General features: G+C 46.7%; 1 protein-coding gene across 2 annotated transcripts in view; it reads right to left on the bottom strand.

Moving 5' to 3' along the window:
* The window catches only part of RIOX2 (ribosomal oxygenase 2), a 33,612-nt gene extending 16,060 nt beyond the window's left edge, over positions 1–17,552 (bottom strand). The window contains exons 1-4 of one of the 2 annotated variants that reach the window (XM_040226624.1): positions 17,464–17,552; positions 11,047–11,512; positions 5,565–5,684; positions 4,342–4,470 (exon numbers count right to left, since the gene is read on the bottom strand). In XM_040226624.1, coding sequence (XP_040082558.1) covers positions 4,342–4,470; positions 5,565–5,684; positions 11,047–11,475 — 678 coding nt within the window. In that variant the 5' untranslated portion in view covers positions 11,476–11,512; positions 17,464–17,552. The remainder of the gene's footprint in view (positions 1–4,341; positions 4,471–5,564; positions 5,685–11,046; positions 11,513–17,463) is intronic. The other variant, XM_040226635.1, reaches the window with a different exon arrangement.
* Between the last annotated feature and the right edge of the window lie 2,831 nt (positions 17,553–20,383).

Below are 20,383 nucleotides of genomic sequence, written 5' to 3'. Positions count from 1 at the left end.
ATGGAGGTAAGAGTTGGACTATAAAGAAAGCTGAGCACCAAAGAATTGATGCTTTTGAACTGTGGTATTGGAAAAGACTCTTGAGAGTCCCTTGGACTGCAAGGAGATCCAACCAGTCAATCCTAAAGGAAATCAGTCCTGACTATTCATTGGAAGGACTGATGCTGAAGCTCCAATACTTTGGCCACCTGATGTGAAGCAGTGACTCATTGGAAAAGATCCTGATTCTGGGAAAGATTGAAGGTGAAAGGAGAAGGGGATGACAGACGATGAGATGGTTGGATGGCATCACCGACATGTCCATCACTCAATGGACATGAGTTTGAGTAAGCTCCGGGAAAAGGTGATAGACAGGGAAGCCTGGTGTCCTGCAGTCCACAGGGTCACAAAGAGTGGGACAGGACTGAGTGACTGAACTAAACTGAAATCCTTTTGGAAGAGGTTGCCATTACTGCCATTACCCTACCATAGGTTGGCCTCAGGCCAAACTACAGGGAGGGAACACAGCCCCCTCATTAAAAATTGGATTAAAGAGCCACTGAGGATGGTCCCACCCACCAGAGCAAGACCCAGATTCTCCCACAGCCAGTCCCTCCCATCAGGAAGCTTCCCCAAGCCTCTTATCCTTATCTATCAGAGGGCAGACAGAATGAAAACCACAATCAAAGAAAACTAACCAAACTGATCACATGGACCACAGCCTTGTCTAACTCAGTGAAACTGTGAGCCATGCTGTGTAGGGCTCACAGACAGGTCATGGTGGAGAGGTCTGACAAAACGTGGTCCACTGGAGAAGGCAATGGCAAACCACTTCGGTATTTTTGCCTTGAGACCCCCATGAACAGTATGAAAAGGCAAAAAAATACAACACTGAAAGATGAAATCCCAAGGTTGGTAGGTGCCCAATATGCTACTGGAGAAGAGTGGAGAAATTTCAGATTTAATATGAACAAAGTAGGGAAAACCACTAGGTCATTCAGGTATGACCTAAATCAAATTCCTTACAATTATACAGTGCAAGTGACAAATAGATTCAAGGGATTAGATTTAGGTCATACCTGAATGGACAGAGTGCCTGAAGAACTATGGACGGAAATTTATAATACTGTACAGGAGCCAGTGATCAAAACCATCCCCAAGAAAAAGAAATGCAAAAAGGCAAAATGCTTCTCTGAGGAGGTCTTACAAATAGCTGAGAAAAGAAGACAAGCAAAAGGCAGGGGAGAAAAGGAAAGATATACCCATCTGAATGCAGAGTTCCAAAGAATAGCAAGGAGAGATAAGAAAGCCTTCCTCAGAGATCAAAGCAAAGAAATAGAGGAAAACAACAGAATGGGAAAGACTAGAGATCTCTTCAAGAAAATCAGAGATACCAAGGGGACATTTCATGCAAAGAGGGGCACAATAAAGCACAGAAACAGTATGGACCTAACAGAAGCAGAATATCTTAAGAAGTGGCAAGAATACATGAAAAAAACTGTTCAAAAAAGGTCTTAATGACCCAGATAAGCACGATGGTATGATCACTCACCTACAGCCAGACATTCTGGAGTGTGAAGTGAAGTGGGCCTTAGGAAACATGACTACGAACAAAGCTAGCGGAGGTGATGGAATTCCAGTTGAGCTATTTCAAGTCCTAAAAGATGATGCTGTCAAAGTGCTGCATTCAATATGCCAGCAAATTTGGAAAACTCAGCAGTGGCCAGGGGACTGGAAAAGGTCAGCTTTCATTCCAATCCCAAAGAAAGGCAATGCCAATGAATATTCAAACTACTGCACAATTGCACTCATCTCACAAGCTAGCAAGGTAATGGTCAAAATCATTCACACTAGGCTTCAACAGTACATGAACTGAGAACTTCCAGATGTACAAGGTAGATTTAGAAAAGGCAGAGGAACCAGAGATCAAACTGCCAACATTCGCTGGATCATTGAAAAAGCAAAGGAATTCCATAAAACATCTACTTCTACTTCATTCACTACACTAAAGCCTTTGGCTGTGTGGATCACAACAAACTGGAAAATTCTTAAAGAGATAGGAATATCAGACATTACCTGCCTCCTAAAAAACTTGTATGCAGGTCAGGAAGCAACAGTTAGAAGTGGACATTGAATAATGAACTGGTTCAAAATTGGGAAAGGAATATGTCAAGGTTATATATTGTCACTCGGCTTAATTTAACTTACATGTAGAGTACATCATGCAAAATGCCAGGCTGGATGAGGCTTAAGTTGGAATCAAGATTTCTGGGAGAAATATCAATAACCTCAGATATGCAGATGACACCACCCTTATGGCAGGAAGTGAAGGGGAACTAAATAGCCTCTTGATGAAGGTGAAAGAGGAGAGTGAAAAAGCTGGCATAAAACTCAACTTTCAAAAAACTGAGATCATGGCATCTGATACCATCACTTCATGGCAAATAGATGGGGAAACAGCGGAAACAGTGACAGACTTTACTTTCTTGGGTTCCAAAATCACTGTGGATGGTGACTGCAGTCATGAAATTACAAGACGCCTGCTCCTTGGAAGAAAAGCTATGACCAACCTAGACAGCATATTAAAAAGGAGAGACACCACCTTGCCAACAAAGGTTCGTATATTTAAAGCTATGGTTTTTCCAGTAGTCTTGTACAGATATAAGAGTTGGATCATAAAGAAGGCTGAGCACTGAAGAATTGATGCTTTTGAACTGCGGTGCTGGAGAAAGACTCTTGAGAGTCCCTTGGACTGCAAGGAGATCCAACCAGTCAATCCTAAAGGAAATCAACCCTGAATATTCATTTGAAGTACTGATGCTGAAGCTCCAATACTTTGGCCACCTGACGTGAACAGCTAACTCATTGGAAAAGACCCTAATGCTGGGAAAGATAAAAGACAGAGGAAGGAGAAGGGGACAACAGAGCATGAGAGGATGAGATGGTTGGATGGCAACATCGACTCAATGGACCTGAGTGTGAGCAAACTCAAGAGAGAGTGAAGGACAGGAAGCCTGGTATGCTGCAGTTCATGGAGTCGCAAAGAATCAGACAAGACTGACCAACTGAACAACAACATCACAAACAGGGAATTTTTCCCAGTTATGGCATGCAGGCAGACATTTTAATATCAAGAAGCCACAAGGCACTGAGTAAGAATCAGAGGGGCTTCCTTGGTGGCAAAATGGTTAAGAATTTGCCTGCCAAAGCAGGGGACACGGTATCAATCCCTGGATCAAGACCATATATACTGTCACTCTGCTTATTTAACACATATGCAGAGTACATCATGCAAAATGCCAGGCTGGATGAAGCTCAAGCTGGAATCAATCCCACATTCTGCAAGGCAGCTAAGCCCATGCACCGCGACTGAGCTCACGTGCTCGAGCTAGCGAAGCCTGCGCACCTGGAGCCCAAGCTCCGCAACAAGAGAAGCCGCTGCAACGAGAAGCCCGTGCGCTGCAAGGAGAGTAGCCCCTACTCACTGGGACTAGACGCAGCCAGCACAGAGCAACGAAGACCCAGTGCAGCCAAAAATAAATAATATAAAAAGAAAAAAATTAGATACCAAGTGTAATTTCAAGATGTAAGAAATACAAAAACAACCATATGCAAGTCCAGCAGTCTGGTTAAAATCTTTGGAATGATTTAAATTAACTATTATCTTATTACCACTGAAGGAAACTAAATGTTGTTGAAATTAAGTTTTATAGGAAAAGGTGTAAAACTGAGTTACACAGCTATTCTTATCCTAGACTTTGTTCTCAACAATCTGACCTGCTGGGGACTGGCTATGATCCCACCTGGCTAACTGCTCAAGGACACACTTTCTCAGCAGCAAGATACCAGCGAGCCAGCACATGCTCGGGCCACCTGGTTTTCTGGGGAAGGTCCCCTCGAGAGCCTTCATGATGACTCTTCTGACAACTTCATGCGGGAGGAAGGGGGTGCAGAGGGCCTACTGCAGTCAGGAGGCAAAGGGGGCGCCTGAATTTTACCAGGAAGAAACACTGACGGGTCGCTGACCGTGCTCTCCTCAAGCAACCTACCATCCAGCGGTGACCACTGCCTTAGATCTGGTGAAGCGGCCCAAGGCCATGCCTTCCATGACTTTTACTCCAGAAAAGTCAGTGGTTACCGTATTCATAATTCATTCCTTTTGGACTCAGAGAGCATATGGAGACGTTTCCTCAGCTCACATCTGCAAGTACAAAGGACCAGGTCTCCCTCCAAGGCCCCCCACGAGGGGCCACCTGGAATGGGAGCCACCTTCCCCCAACCTCCTGGACACATTCTCGGGGGACGGGTTACACAAGCGCAAACCTCAAACCACACTTGGTGCGCACACTGGCAGGCCCGTACCTTGAGTGTGAACTCGTGTGTGGGCCTCCCGATCCTGTCCTCAGCCTCCATGCTGTACTCCCGCGCCAGAGGCACCGTCGGCTGGTACAGGCGCCAGTGTTTCTCTCCCTCCAGCTGCAGGATGAACACCTACAGGGAGCACAGGACCCCAAGAGCGTCAGAGAGCCTCCTCACTGGGTGCTGGCCCTCTCAGAGCTTAAACAAATCACAACTTTGACATGAAAAAATAAAAGTAAAGGATCACAGATACACCTTGCTCCACTCTTAAAAGCTGCCACCACTGGCATTCACTTTTTAAAAACAGGTGACCGTAAACTCTGACACTGGAAGGCTGCTCATTCTTTTCACTTCTCTAAAAGCCTCACTGAGTTCTTTCTATCTCACTATCTATCCCACTATTCATTCCTCTAAATCTTCCATCAGACAGCGGGAAGCCCATGTTCTGAGGGAAAAGCCAAGCTTCAGATATTACTGAGTGTCCAAAACCCTGAAGATGATCCCTGGCACATAGGAAAATGTCAAGTTTTTATTCTTCATTCAACCAAAGATATTTTAAAGTCCTGTTAGAAATATTAAAGAAAAAAAAAAAACTTTTGGAAAATGTATTGATATCAAATTGCTCTCAAGAGGAAAAAAAGAGGTTTTTATTTCCTACTATCTCTGTGTTCACAGAATGTATCAGTACAAAAATAAAACTACAACATACCTAAGCCCAACAGTTAACTTTTTTTGGCAGCCACATGAGAGTGAAATCAACATTCGTCAAGGCGCCAGTGCTTAAGCGAAACCATGACCTTCATTTAAGCTGCCCCAAGATTTTCACAAATGGAAAAAAGCATATATTTTTGGTAGCTACAGAAAAAGGACAAAATAAAAGCAGATGTATGGAATACTTGTGACCTCACCTTATTAAACTGTGAAATTAAAGAAAAAAAAAATCCAATCATACTTCTCTGTAGAAAATTCAATCAATACATGTTTTGGAGGAATGGGCAGCTCTTTATATTAGTAAATAAACAATCTCTCTCCTTTCCAAAGGAGCAGGAAACCAGTTCAGTGGGGTTAATTTTGGTCCAACATCCTGGTGAGGGAGGTCAAGCTCTCCGGAGCCCGCACAGGAAGAGTGGGCCCGGACCTGACCGACAGCTCAACCCCAACAACCCCACCTCCCTGGGCTGGTGGCCACTCCCCCCTCCCTCGGCCGGGCAGATCCGCCCCCTCACCTCGACATCATCGCAGTGGGGCGGCAGGCCCTGGGCTCCGGCCGGGGTGATGTACACATTGGAGCCAACCAAGGAGCCGAAGTAGCACTCCAGCTTCTCCTGGATCCTCCAGAGCTCATCCTTAAGAAACAAGAGTGGAGAGAGAGGAGAGAAAACACACCAGAAGCAAGGAATCGGTTCTTACTGGGTGCAGCAAGTCTTCACTGCACAGCTGTTATGCTCTGTGCCAAGTCACTTCAGTCGTGTCCGACTCTGTGTGACCCTACGGACAAGCCTGCCAGGCTCCTCTGTCCATGGGATTTTCCAGGCAAGAATACTGGAGTGGGTTGCCATGCCCTCCTCCAGAGGATCTTCCTCACCCAGGGATCAAACGCTTCCCTCTTACGTCTCCTGCACCAGCACGTGGGTTCTTTACCGCTAGCGCCACCTGGAAGCCCAGATGCTGGGAATTCAGCAGTGACTGAACCGGCACCTCTACCCTCAGGGACCTTCTGTCCCGAGCATGGACAGGAGGAGGTGACAGGGAGCCACGAAGGATTTCAAGCCAGACAATGACACGACCCATTCACACTTACAAAAGGTCAGTCTGGCCACGATGTGGAGGAGACTGGACTGTGGGAAAGCAAGAGACAGCAGCGGGGAAGCGACAAATGCAAAGTGCAGGCGGGGATGATCAGAGTTGGGGAGAGGGCGAGGGAGAAGAGTAAAAGTCAGGATGCGCTTGGCAGGCGGCCCTGCCAGCAGGCCTCGACGGCAGGGGCCTGGGAGTGGGGAGGATAAGCAAGAAATACTCTGGGGCTTTTGACTAAGGCAGTTAGTTAGCTCCCAGCACCACTCAAGTGGGAAAGATCTGCTAACGAATGAGTTTTCCAGGAAAAAAAGAAAAGCTGTACATTAGAAGTGTTACCTATGAGCTGCTAAGACCCCCCTATGCCGGCTGGCTAAGTCTGAAGTTCAGGCAAGATGAAGGGTGAGGGTCTCGGAACTGCCTGACGAAAGGGTCCTTAGAGCAAAGGGAGCAGAAATAACAAACTGGGAAGAGGGTACAGGCAGGGAGCAGGGGACAGGGGTCGAGGAACACTCCCCTCTCTCACTCACTCACTAGCTCTTCAGGACCTGCGTCAGGCTGAGGGACCTAGAGAGGAGCCAGCTACTCCTGCGAGAGAAGGAAACCTGATTGTCCCAAGGCAGGTGAGGGGGAGAGAGGCAGAACTGGGCCACGTGGGTATGGGCACTTTCTGTGCGCCAGGCTTCACCTACTTTAGTTACACAGCCTTCCCGGCAACCCTCTCACAGGGTGGGTACCATCACCCTGTGGGTGCCCATCCACACCGAGGAGGAAGGAGGCCTGTCAGTGATGGATCCAGGATTCACATTCATGCAGCCCGACTCTACCATAAAGAAAAATCACCTACAAAGAACACCGCAGAAGCCCAACTTTTAAGCATCCATACATGCAGTGCCTGGCACACAGAAGATATTGAAAGGATTTGCTGAGTAAACGATGACAATGGCTTAGAAGTCAATCTTACCTGCTGGAATTAAAAAAAAAAAAAAAAAAACCTACAGAATTAAAAATACCAAGTGGGAAAGAATTGAGTCAGCATTAAACAAGCTTTGGGAGACATTTCCATATAAGCCATTGAGCTACTCTACATACAGAGCTCAAGGTTTCTATTTAACACAAGAAGAATAATTCAATGGCACCTGAATAGCTCCAAAGACTTCACAGATCTCCCAAGCAATCTAACGTACACCTGGGAGCGGCCAGCAGGATGTGTAATTACATGTGTACAGTAACTGTCTGTCTCTCTCTCTCTCTCTATCGCTGATGGCCTGAGGACCATATGGGTGACCTTATGGCTTCCAACTGAAGTTTCTGGGTCTTTAAGTAAGAAGCACATGTCTCCTTCTTCTTAAAGGTTACAGAAAACCCTATCATTTGTACAAGTTTTTCATTTCACTTTTAGATTCTCAATCTGCCAAGTGTGGCCCACTAGAAAGAAATCCGGAGTCAAACCATCTGAATTCAGGTTGTAGTTACAAGCTAGACTTTAACTTCTTCATCCGTGAAAGGAGGACTCCCACTCTAAGACTGTGAGAAACAGCATAAATTATCTCTATTTCAAATGCACAACACTGTACAAGTGTCACAGCTTCACAGCACTGACTTAGGCACAAACAAGGCTCCTGAAACCTGTCTCCTTTGACTCCTGTCCCCCAGCTGTGTCTGGAGCTGCCAAGGAAGACCCCAGAACAATGGAAAAGCGAAGGGGGCGGAGGTGGGCGGGGAGGCCCTCTCCTCTGCACTGACCTTCCTGCAGAATCAGCTGAATACAATGGTCAAGACCAGAGGCCCACATTGACACCTAAAGAACGGTGAAAACAAACATGCCAAAAGCCCAGCTACATTTCAGGGAGAATCTTTAGATACATGGTTCAAAAAATGTTTTAATTCTGAAGTTAGAAGCCCTTCCTTAGTAGCTGTGTAAGTCACAAATGTGAACTCATTTCTTTCATGTAAAGTGGAGACCACAGTGATCGCCTCAGTTATTTCAAATGTGTGTTGGAAGATTCAAACATGAACACATGTAAATATCTGGTTAACTCATCTGGACTTCTGATACACAGATTACCCGAAGCGGGTGGGGAACAGCCTACCACTCTCCAGTTACCGCCTCACTCATTTCCAGATGAACTAGACTGATAAGCTGTGCCCATTCTGCAACGTGACCAAGAAAGTGCTGACTCTGAGTCCTTCAACCCGGACAATGAGGACTGCCTCTAGACTTCTCGATCCTGGTTATCAGTATGCCCATTAGTAAATACACACAACACTAAATCTGCTCACAATATAGCACTCAGAACCCACCTTCCTGCATAGACAGCGAACTCCAGCAGCTTAGAGGTGTCTCAAGTTCTGGTGGTGGAAGGTCAGAGGGAAAAGAAACCCACAAACAGGGCTTCCCCGGTGGCTCGGTGGTGAAGAATCTGCCTGCAATGCAGGAGATGTGGGTTCCATCCCTGGTCCAGGAAGGTTCCATGTGCTACAGAGCAACTAAGCTTGTGCACCACAGCTACTGAGCCTAGGCTCTGGGGCCTGGAACCACAACTACTCAGCCTATGTGCCCTAGAACCCACGTTCTGCAACAAGAGAAGCCACCACAACGAGAAGCCCTTGCACTCAACAAAGAGAAGCTGCCGCTCACTGCAACGAGAGAAAAGCCGGAGAGCCACAAAGAACCAGCAGAGCCAAAAATAAATAATTAAAAGAACAAAAACAACCCCACAAACAACCAGGATGCCGCCTAGCCTAGCCTGGTGGCTGAGTTGAAACTGGGAAAGCTCATCCTTCCTGCTTTAATAAACATGACTTAAAGAGCTGAGTCAACAGGGCAAAGGAAACAGTCCTGGCCACTTGAAACTGGGGAAGAGAAGTGTGCACCACTCAAGCAGAAATGACAGCCACCGAGGACACCACATACATGCTGAACAATAATTTTCTGCTGGTCTGTGAACAAACCACATCAGTAATCAGCATCACTGATCTTTTCTATTCAAAGTTCTTCAGTGTCTAAAAACTACTGTTTTTAAGTGCTACTTCTAGCCAAGCAAAGAGTCAAGGACTAGCTCAGAGGAAGTACCACGATGTAGATTTTCTGAATGCAAATCATAACTTGGTCTGCAAGTGATTTATAAATTCCTTTCAGGTAGGATGCCCGAAAGGGTGGCATCCCAGGGACAGTTCAGCTGCTCATGATTGCCCAAGATGAACTATCTGGAATGAGGACCTGTACTGAAAAGTCTAAGAGTACTTGTACTTTATCCAGAGTACAAATAGTACAAAATTCTACAGACAAGCGAAAGGCATTCACAGATGAGGGAGGCCTCATGGATCTAAGAAGGCAGCTCAAGCTCTATAATGACAAGCATTACTAGAACTCTGATGACAGTCCTAGGAGCCACCAGGCAGCCAGAAGCCAGCCTCAGTGTGGAGCCTGACACCCTGCTCTCCTCCTCCTCGAAGCTGGCACTCTGACTCAGCTAAGGGTCACAGAGGGGGGTTTCTGGCCAGGGATAAGACTTTTTTCCTAAAACTCAGAAACAGCCTTCAATTGTTGGACAGCTATCCTGTAAACATCTCAAACATCTAAGAGATGCTTTCAAATTATGGTGCTGGAGAAGACTGTTGAGAGTCCCTTGGACTGCAAGGAGATCAACCCAGTCAATGCTAAAGTAAACCAACCCTGAATATTCATTGGAAGGACTGATGCTGAAGCTGAAGCTCCAATACTTTGGGCCACCTGATGTGAAGAGCTGACTCAATAGAAAAGACCCTGATGCTGGGAAAGACTGAAGGCCGGAGGAGAGGAGGCAACAGAGGATGAGATGATTGGATGGCACTACCGACTCAACAGACATGAGTTTGAGAAAACTCCAGGAGATAGTGAAGGACAGGGAAGCCTGGAGTACTGTAGTCCATGGGGTCGCAAAGAGTCAGACACGACTGAGCGACTGAACAACAACTAAGAGAGCAGATTGAAGTGAAGTCACTCAGTCATGTCCGACTCTTTGTGACCCCGTGGACTGTAGTCCACCAGGCTTCTCCGTCCATGGGATTCTCCAGGCAAGAATACTTGAGTGGGTTGCCATTTCCTTCTCCAGGGGAATCTTCCCGACCCAGGGATCGAACCCAGGTCTCCTGCATTGGAGGCAGACGCTTTAACCTCTGAGCCACCAGGGAAGATCAGAGAGCAGATTAGCTCATCCTAAATCTACGTTTTATAAATGCAGAAACTGGGCACAGAAGAAGCAGATTATTTCTCAAATGTCAATCACTGATGTAGAATAAATAAAAGATTAGTCAGTCGTGAAATCAAGCTACCTTCCACCTACGACTGGCCCCCACCACCCCAGCAGTTCCAGGACCTACTCTCAGAGCCAGCCCGGTGGGGCTGTCAACAAGGGTGAAGTCTCTTCCATAAATGTGCCTCTAGTATATGGTCTGGTCACTGCTCGGAAGCCTCTGCTAAGGAGATGTGGGCGGCAGAGGGAGGCAACTTCAAGAATAAAAAGATCACCTTGATGCTATCATGCCTTACGTTACAGAAGAAACAATCCAGAGAGAAATGTCCACCATGGATCAAAACAAAAACCAGCCCACAGAAATACTCCTGGAGGGGTAATGTCACTTTAACAAACTTTATAAACCTGCAATGTAATTTACTTTTTTGCAGCTCAATGACACCGAACCACGTCCACCCTGAGCTGTTGCAGATTCTAACAGTTCAACCAAAAGGGAACATTAAAATAAAAAAATCACTGAAGTTGGAATGCATTTGAAGACCAAACAGGTGTTGGCCCTTCTGAAACTGGCAGGAGACTAATCATCACCAAAATGGATTTATCCCTGAGCTGATCCATGGCCAAATGTTAGTACTTTAATACACACGAGGATTCTGCCCCTGGGAGAGCCTGTTACCTTAAATCTCTGAGGTTGGTGAAACTGAATCGTGGCCCTTTTCTGATCAAAATCTTGTCTTAACTGAAGAAACTGCACTCTGCCATCTTTATTAAAAAGCTTCTTCTTCCCATGGACATAGCGGCAGACGTTCACGTCTCTCCCGTAGTATATACCCCAGCTGCACAGACTCTCCAGATCAGAGAGCCTGAACAGGGACTGGTAGTACGTGGCCAACGCAGGGTCGTCTCTCTGGATGAGGAGGGGTTTCTGCTCCCAGAATTCCTTGAAAAACGTCTCTGTCTTGATGGGCGAGATGAAACTTTCAAAGAGGCCACTGGGGCTGTCGAAGTTCAAAGGGGAAGGTCCACAGGCTGCCTCCATCTTCACCTGTTTAGGAACAGGCCCTTCTTCCTTCCCATCCCCTGCAGGTCTTGCTTTCTTTGGCATCGCTGTCTTCAAGACAAGGCAGTGAGGAAATGCAAACCTGCCAAAAGAACAAGACCCATGCATTTAGGTTTCCCGGGGCTAGTGTCAGAGGATCACGTACACGCGACCTGCACGACTACTAGGCCCTTCGTGTGCACTCTTCCTAAGTCAAGGCCATTTCCTCCAGGATTAACACACAACCTGAAGCCAACACCATTTCTTCCAGGGTATGATGCCACCTCAGACACCACGCAGAGCACATAGTCATAGAAAGGGAAGCCTGTTTCCTTGTACACAAGCACTAAGTCATGGAATTCACTACTTATTAGAAGTATAATTATCCCACGTTAAATGACTCAACTATCTCAGCAGTTTCTAGTCATGGTTTTAGCCTGTGGCCATTGACACAGCAAAGTCAAAATCTTAAAATCTGGCTTTAATCAGCACCAGGTCCCAAATCTAATTAGATGTAACTGAGTAATAAACACTTGACTCAATCCAGAGCCGCCCACAGCCAGGTGCTCCTTGCCACAGCCCCACCCCGGCTGCTGTCCTGGGGGCCACCTGGGCCAGTGGTGCCACCTGGTGGCTGGAGCAAGACACTGCCCGCTCCGGAGTCTTCCTCAAGCACCTGGACTGCCTGACTTCAAACCTCAGCTTATTCCTGAAAACTGCCACTTTATCAGAAACATTCCATTAAAAAATAAAACAAAAAATTAGACACTGAAAGTGAAGGGTAAGACAGTCATATCCCAAGGCTTTTAAAGAACTATAACTTTTAAACTAAAATAAGGCATACTAAAATGGCAACATCATTAACGTCTAACGCAGCCCTCCACCCTCTCTCCAGCTTTCAGGTGTGCACACATCCCCTGGGAGCACAGGTCTCAGGTGGGACTGAGATTCTGCATCTTTAGCAAGCCCACAGGTAATGACGCTGCTGCTGGGTCACAGACCACACTTGAGTAGCAAGAGGATCGACCTTCCTCGTATGGCCAAAGGTCTCTCAGAACCGCGAGACCAAGCCACAACTGTTGTCACATTTACATGCAGGGGCCCTTCATGTGGATTTCAAGAATAGTACTTCAATTATAGGAGTTCCCGAAACAGCAAAATCCTATTTTAAAGTACATTTATTTCTAGGGGAGGGGGTCCACTGCTTTTACCAGATTCTTAAAGAAGCCCCCATCCCCAAAAAAGATTAAGAAGCATTGTGCTTGTAAAAAAACAAACAAACAAAAAAAAAACAGTTTTTCCCAAAGACTGGTAATTTATTTTTAAATGTTATGCCTTCCTGTGTTGTTGGACTATCAAGAATTTTTCTGCTCTTCTGTCATGATAACTAAGCCATATTTCAGCTACACTGTGGACTGAGAAGAATTAATGGTCTGGTCTGGGAAGTACTTACCCGAACATGTTACACATTGCAACAATAATCTACAAATTTATAATTGATAAATTCAGGATAAATCTAGAAAATAAACTTAGAATTAATCCCTTTGTCTAGTGTATGAGCCCATTAGTCACTTAGTGGCCGTCCTGCTGAGCAGATCGACTGTTTCAGTATCAAGCTTGTGCTCATATGACCCTCATTTTACTTGATAATGGCCCCAAAGTGCACAAGTAATGATGCTGGCAATTCAAATATTCTCTTACCGTGTCGAATTCATATATTAAAGTTTATTATAGCTATCTGTGAATAGGGGAAATGCACAGTTCATACAGACTTCATTGCCATCCATGGTTTCAGGCATCTTTTGGGGACCTTAAAACATTATCAGCCATGGATAAGGAGGCACTACTATGTAAAACTCACTAGTGGCCTCATTCTAGCTTCTAAATTTTGTGCCCACAAACAGCTCCTTCAAAAGATCAGGTGGCTTTGATAGGAAACACAGGACCAAGTATTTACAATACAAATTGATACTAAAAGCTTGCATGGAAGAGTAACCGGGTTACAGGTTAAGGTTTTTCCTCCGGGCGGGGGCCTTCAGATATATCACTGATAAGATATATTTGCTGAAAATGTTCCTATTCCTTTTAAGTTAAATAGACCAGTTTGCCTTCTCAATTGAAGAATCAAAGCTTTGATAAGACCAAGTACTGCTACTACTTGGAGCCCAGAAGTGAGGTAGAAATACAAGGACAAATGAAAGCAGACTCAGTGAAGAGCACCACTTGTGCAAAAAAAAGTTACCTACTATCCCTTGCGGACTTTCCTGGTGGCTCAGTGGTAAAGAATACGCCTGCAGTGTGGAAGACCCAGGTTCAGTCCCTGGGTTGGGAAGATTCCTGGAGGAGGAAATGGCAACACACTGCAGTATTCTTGCTTGGAAAATTCCATGGACAGAGGAGCCTGGCGGGCTGCAGTCCATGGGGTTCCAAAGAGTCGGACATGACTGAGCATGCACGTATGCGCTATCCCTTGAAAGTCAGTATGTGCAGATGGCTGGGCTGGGAACTTAGATTTCAGAAGTGTTCCTAACACCACTAACGGAAAAGAGGGACTCATTGTGACGACGCTCTTTGGACAAACAATGTGATTATATGTGGTTATATGCCAGGCAGAGGTATCTACATGACGAGCCCCCAGTGAAAGCCCTGGACACTGAACGTCGGATGCGCTTCCCTGGTTGGCAGCATTTCACACGTGCTGTCCCAACTAGCTGCTGCAGCAGTGAAATGCTTGGTCTCCATCTGCTGTAAAAAATTAGCTGTGAGTCCTAGCAAACCACTGGCCCAGGGGATGGTTCAGGGACCCCTGACACACTGCTCACATTTAATTGTTAAAAACTGCTAGGCTGCCTCAGAAGGTCTGCGTCATTAAAGGTACTCAATAATGAAAAAGCAATTTCATATTCAGCCACACATTTCTTATCCCTCACAACTGGTCACTTTAAAATTTATTTAAGGAATGCAAGCAGCAGGAAGATGTAAACAAAAGGTATGGTTTTTTTAAGCACAATATACGAACACAGTATAAGCATATTCACTAGACAGTGAATATGAAAGTGTGAAACAAAGTGTGCAGAATACTTCAGCCAAAAAATAAGATCACTTGAAGCATTCTTCCCATCCACAATCAGTAACAAAATAAATCCCAACAGTGCATAACAAATGCTTTCGTTAGAATATGAATTTCACTACTTTTACTGCCAAAACTTACATCATTTATTGCTTCTCTGTGTCCATACTGAAATGATTTGAGGCTCAGTTCATTGGAACCTAGCTTAGAGGTTACTAAGCAAACTTACTATTTCTGATTCTCACATTACCCATGTTGTAAGACAACCATTCTTTTTAACAGCTTGTGGGAGGTCGAGAGGAGAACAGATGACATACTCCACGACATTAAACACACAAAAATAGTAAGCTCTATCACAATTTCAGAAACAAAAAGTTAAAAAGAAAAAAAGCTGTGTGTCTTGAAAGAAATATAGGAACTAAACAAGAGAATACTTTGGGAAAATACAGCCAACACAAGTCTGCCTCTAAACCTCACAGACCACCCAATCAGAATTTAAAAGTAAATATTTTTATAAAGCTACAAGAGGAAAAAAAAAAAGCCAGCATTTAAAAAGCATCTGTTTCCAATCTGAGTTGACTATAGCATTAAAGAAGCTTCCCAGGTGGCGCTAGTGGTAAAGAACCCACCTGCCAATGCAAGAAACCCGCAAGAGATGCAGGTTCGATCCCTGGGTTGTGAAGATCCCTCGGAGCGGGTAACGGCAACCTACTCCAGTATGCTTGCCTGGAGAATCCTGTGGACAGAGGAGCCTGGTGGGCTACACTCCATGGGGACGCAAAGGGTTGGACACAACTGAAGCAACTTAGCAGCAGCATAGCATTAAAGTGTAAAAATATTAAATCAAAAGAAAGAATTCAAGGTTCCTATTTTACTGACTGCCCACAGATGAAACACAGCCACTAAACAATTTGAAGGATTAAACTCCACGAGAAAATCAATATTAATACCCATTCTACAGCCAGCAAACACAAACAAAATCTTTATATTTTTAAGTGCCCTAACGTTCTTTTCTATGGTAATAGTCACTGACCAGAAGTCTTAAGGCAGGACACCTACTGCACATTCCCAGAGCTACTACAGAGCAGGGAACATAGGAGGGTCCTCAAACACTTTGAGTGCATTTCTTTTTCACCTTTTGGATACAATTTTGGAGGAGAAAAAAATCTCAAAAGCCTTACATAAAACAGAGTTGGGGGAAAACAGATGGTTTGTTCAGTGGGGTTATTATGATGGCAACTCTTTTCAGACCTGAAAGGCACCTTAGCCATCACCAACCAGATGGAGGTGTGTCTTTTAATCTCCAGAGCTGTGTTTTACAGACTATAGTCAAATCACCAGGAAAGCTTGTTAGTATGCAAATTTCTGGGCCCCTTATCAAGCCTATTTAGCATTTCTGGGAGCCAAGGCCAGAAAGCTGCAGTAACTCAGTCAAAAGTTTTTTTTAAAAAAGTATCCGCAGGAATTTTAGATCCACTAACATAGATGATGATCTAGGCAAACTCAAGCTCAGTTAATAACACTCAAATAAGCTGACAGAAATGATACATCAACACCTGTAACAAGGGTTGCCTGCTGCTGCTGCATGGCTTCAGTCGTGTCCAACTCTGTGCCACCCCACAGACGACAGCCCACCACGCTCCCCCGTCCCTGAATTCTCCAGGCAAGAACACTGGAGTGGATTGCCATTGCCTTCTCCAATGCATGAAAGTGAAAAGTGAAGTTGCTCAGTCGTGTCTGACTCTTAGAGACCCCATGGACTGCAGCCCACCAGGCTCCTCCGTCCATGGGATTTTCCAGGCAAGAGCGCTGGAGTGGGGTGCCATTGCCTTCTCCAACAAGGTTGCCTAGGCTGACCTAAAAGATTTCTCTGGGGGAATGTTTACCAAAACAGGGAAAAGCGGTTCTCCTATTGAACTAAAGCAGTGATTGGCACTTATCTTTTCAGTTCTATCTTAGAAATAATGGATTGAACCTCATTAATATATTTTAGTAACCACGACTTGTTACAATGGATAGGGGCTGAGGACCAAAACTATCCAAGCGATGGTGGAAGAACCTTGGTAAATCAGGTTTTTCCATTTAAAGATAAGCCCAGTGAAATCAAAGACTTGGCGCCGAATTTAGAGCTGATTTTTGGAGTAGTCAGGCTTCCCAGATGGCGCAGCGGTAAAGAATGTGCTTGCTAATCCAGAAGATCCAGGTTCCATCCCTGGGTTGGGACGATCCCCTGGAGAAGAGAATGGCTACCCACTCCATCTTGCCCGGAGAATCCATGGGCAGATGCAGAGGAGCCTGGCGGATACAGCCCATGGGGTCGGAAAGAGTCGGACATGACTGACCACTCACGCAGGCAAGCACTGGAGACAGCGAAGGCCAAGCCAACACTTCCTGCAAACACATGTACCACCAACCTGATCTCATTAACCTGACAGATGACCCAACAGCAGTTGGGGAGCCGTTCTAGAACTATCCAGTGACGAAAGAATGACTGGGAGGGTAAACTGTCATTTTTAAGTCCGGGTGGGGCGAGAACAAGGCAGCTGTCTCTGCCCTAACTTCAGGTTTCCCTGCGGAAAAGCCCGGGGCTCTTAGGCCCGCCTGGGAGCACAGCCCACGTGGTGGCCGCGCTCCCAGACCGCCGGCCACGAGGGCGAGAGCGGGCATCACACTCGCTGCGAAACCTGCGAACTTTCGTGTGCTCGTCCAGTCTGAAGACCACCGGCCGAGCACGTGGCTTCTCAGTGCCTAGGCCACTCCAGACCCTAACCCCGGGTCTGAGCGGCGCCAAAGTGGCGGGCGCACTATCCGCGTGCCGGGCCCAGCGACCACCAGCGCGCTCTGGCCCGGGCCGGGGTGCACCGAAGCTCCCAGCCCGAGTCCTGTGGTTCCCCCAACCCCGACCTTGCTCCACCCACACTCGCGCTTGGGCGTCGGGAGAATGAGCACCACCCCCAGACAGAGGCCGGGACGGATGCACTCACCGGATTCAAGCCAGTTGCGCGCGGCCTCCAGCGTAATGGTCGGCGACGCGAGCCGGGGGCGGGGCGGCGCGGCGCGGCGTGGCGCGCGCATGCTCGGGGCGGCCCCTCCTGCTCTGAGCCGGCCTCCCGGCTGCAGCCGGCGGAGGCAGGGGCCGCTCCGAGCGTCTAGGTGCGGAGGGGTGTTCGGGGTTCATGCCGGTAGATTTCTTTTTTTGCTATTAAAGGAAATAAATGAAGGCTTTTCTTGAATTGGTGAGGGATGAGGCTCAGGATTTGGGGGGACGTGATCTAATACAATCCTGTTTCTTTAATGAATGGAACTGAGGCCGGGAAGGGGGTAGTGAGCTGCCCAAGTTTAAGGAGCTAGATAGTGGTGCAGGTTCTCCATCGCTTTCTTTGGGGCGCTCTGCTACGCTGTATTGCTTTGTACTAAATCAACTGTAGTTTGTATCATGTTGCTCCCGGAGAGAGAATAATGATTTTAAAAGGATACTGGAAATTCTTGAGACCGGCTGTAAAAGCAAAGAACAAAAAGGAATTATTTGAGTAACACTCTCCTTTTGACTCATCGGGACTTTTGGGCCGGGAGGCCTGGAACCAGTGGGCAGAGGGTCAACTAACTGCTCACCTTTGCTCTGGCCTGTACAATTTTTGCTCTCAAGACAGCGAGAGGGGACACAAGGAAGTCCTTATTTCATTCTGTTAAGATGATTGAGACCAGAAGCTGTTTCTGATGGTCAAGTGACAAGCAAATGGGAACGAGGTATACCCTTATGCTTGTCTAAACTAACAATAACGAATATTTCCAAAAATGAATGCATAAACTGTGATGAAATAACTTGTATAGGAGTATACCTAATGAAATTTTTACTTGAAATTTTAATGAAAGCCCTGAAACAGGAGACATCTATCATTATTGAGCACACACCATTTCCCACACACTTTAAAAAGCTGTGTACTCAAACTTACTAATCCATACAAAAATGTACGAGAATGCTAGAGTTATCTCATTTTGCACGGGAGGAAAAGGAGGTCCCAAGAGGCTAAGTTATTAGCCAAAGGCAGGCTTTCTTACCGTGGGCACTACTGACATTCGGGGCCAATAATTCTTTCTTGTATGGAGATGACCTGCACTGTAGCAGAATCCCCGGCCTCTACCCCTTAGATGCCAGTGCTACCCACATCAAGTTGTGACAGCCGAAAAAGTCTCTAGACCCTACATAATTTCTCTGTGGCGAACCACTACTTTAATAGTAGCCCCCACCCAGCGTTTAACTTCATACTATGGGGGAGCTTGGTGGGCTGCCGTCTATGGGGTCGCACAGAGTCGCGCACGACTGAAGCGACGCAGCAGCAGCATAGTGCAGTAACATGCCACACTTCTCAAGAGAAGGTGCTTGATAGTGCCCTGTAGGACTCACTGAAAAGGCCTGAACAGGTTCCATGAGCTGCACCCGCAGTCAGAGTATATAAGAGAAGACTGGAAACTAAAGGGCAGATTGTGCATCAGTGTAGCAGAAATTGCTGTAGCATTTCCCTTCCTCGCACAGAGTCGGGCACGACTGAAGTGACTTAGCAGCAGCAGCAGCAGCCCAAGACAACTGGCAGGGCCTCCTGAGCCAACAGAGAGACCTGGGGCATCGGCAGGCCATCCTGAGCAGCTGGCTGTTTGCTGAGCTGTGGGCTGTGCTGGTCTGCTCTGCTGCTGCTGCTGCTAAGTCGCTTCAGTCGTGTCCGACTCTGTGCCACCCTGTAGACGGCAGCCCACCAGGCTCCCCCGTCCCTGGGATTCTCCAGGCAAGAACACTGGAGTGGGTTGCCATTGCCTTCTCCAATGCATGAAAGTGAAAAGTGAAAGTGAAGTCGCTCAGTTGTGTCCAACTCTTAGTGACCCCATGGACTGCAGCCCACCAGGCTCCTCCATCCATGGGATTTTCCAGGCAAGAGTGCTGGAGTGGGGTGCCATTGCCTTGGCTGCTAAAAGAGGAGATCCCAGTGTGTTTACAGAGGTCTTGGATCCCTGAGTTGTGGCCTGGAGTTGAGGGAATGGCTTGTGAACAGAAACCCAGGTGGCTGCTTCTTGCCTGGAGGACCCTGAAGGAGGGGGCAACACTCTGAGGCCCAAGTGCACCTCTAGCACACTTTGTCAAGGACCATTGAGCATCCTCTGGGCGGAGTGGGTGCTGTGCAAAGTACCTGGGTTTGGTACATTTGGATGGTACCCTGTCAAAGAGAGTGACATAGCAGGTGATGAAGGGCAAGCATTAAGAGGCAGAGGGGTCCACTGGCATGGACCAGAAAGGAGGTATGGGGCCACAGGAGGTCAGTCAGTGATCTCAGGGTTAATTTCAGTGCACCCCAAAGTGTAGACTGCCAGAAGAACCTTTGTCTGCATCACTTGAAAACATCAACATTTGAACACCTGTTATCAGGCCAGCTATATAATTGGGGGAGCTCAGTGTGAAATGAAAGCATGGAGCTTCTTCTTCCAAAGGGAGGGGTAAAGTAAAGTGAAAGTGTTAGTCACTCAGTCTTGTCTGACTCTTTGTGACCCCATGTACTATAGTCTGTCAGGCTTCTCTGTCCATGGAATCATCCAGGCAAGAATACTGGAGTGGGTTGCCATTCCCTTCTCCAGGGGATCTTCCTGACCCAGGGATAGAACTCGAGTCTCCTGCGTTGCAGGCAGATCCTTTACTGTCTGGGCCAGCAGGGAAGTCCAAGGTCATTACAGATACTAAGAATTAAAATCGTGCCTTTCTTTTGCCTCCTTTCTCTCTACTACAATGGTGCTGTTTTCAATTTGCAGTGTTTAATGTCATGTTCTTGGGAGCATAGGAATACTTGAGAGGTGAGTGCAGACTCGCAGGAGGGCCCTTCGGTGCTTCTTGGAGCCACGTATGCATAGGAGCCCCCGCCT

Source organism: Oryx dammah, unplaced genomic scaffold (genome assembly GCF_014754425.2).
Source record: "Oryx dammah isolate SB20612 unplaced genomic scaffold, SCBI_Odam_1.1 HiC_scaffold_2, whole genome shotgun sequence".
Taxonomy (NCBI): Eukaryota; Metazoa; Chordata; class Mammalia; order Artiodactyla; family Bovidae; genus Oryx; species Oryx dammah.
This window is presented reverse-complemented; position numbering and strand designations above follow the sequence as displayed.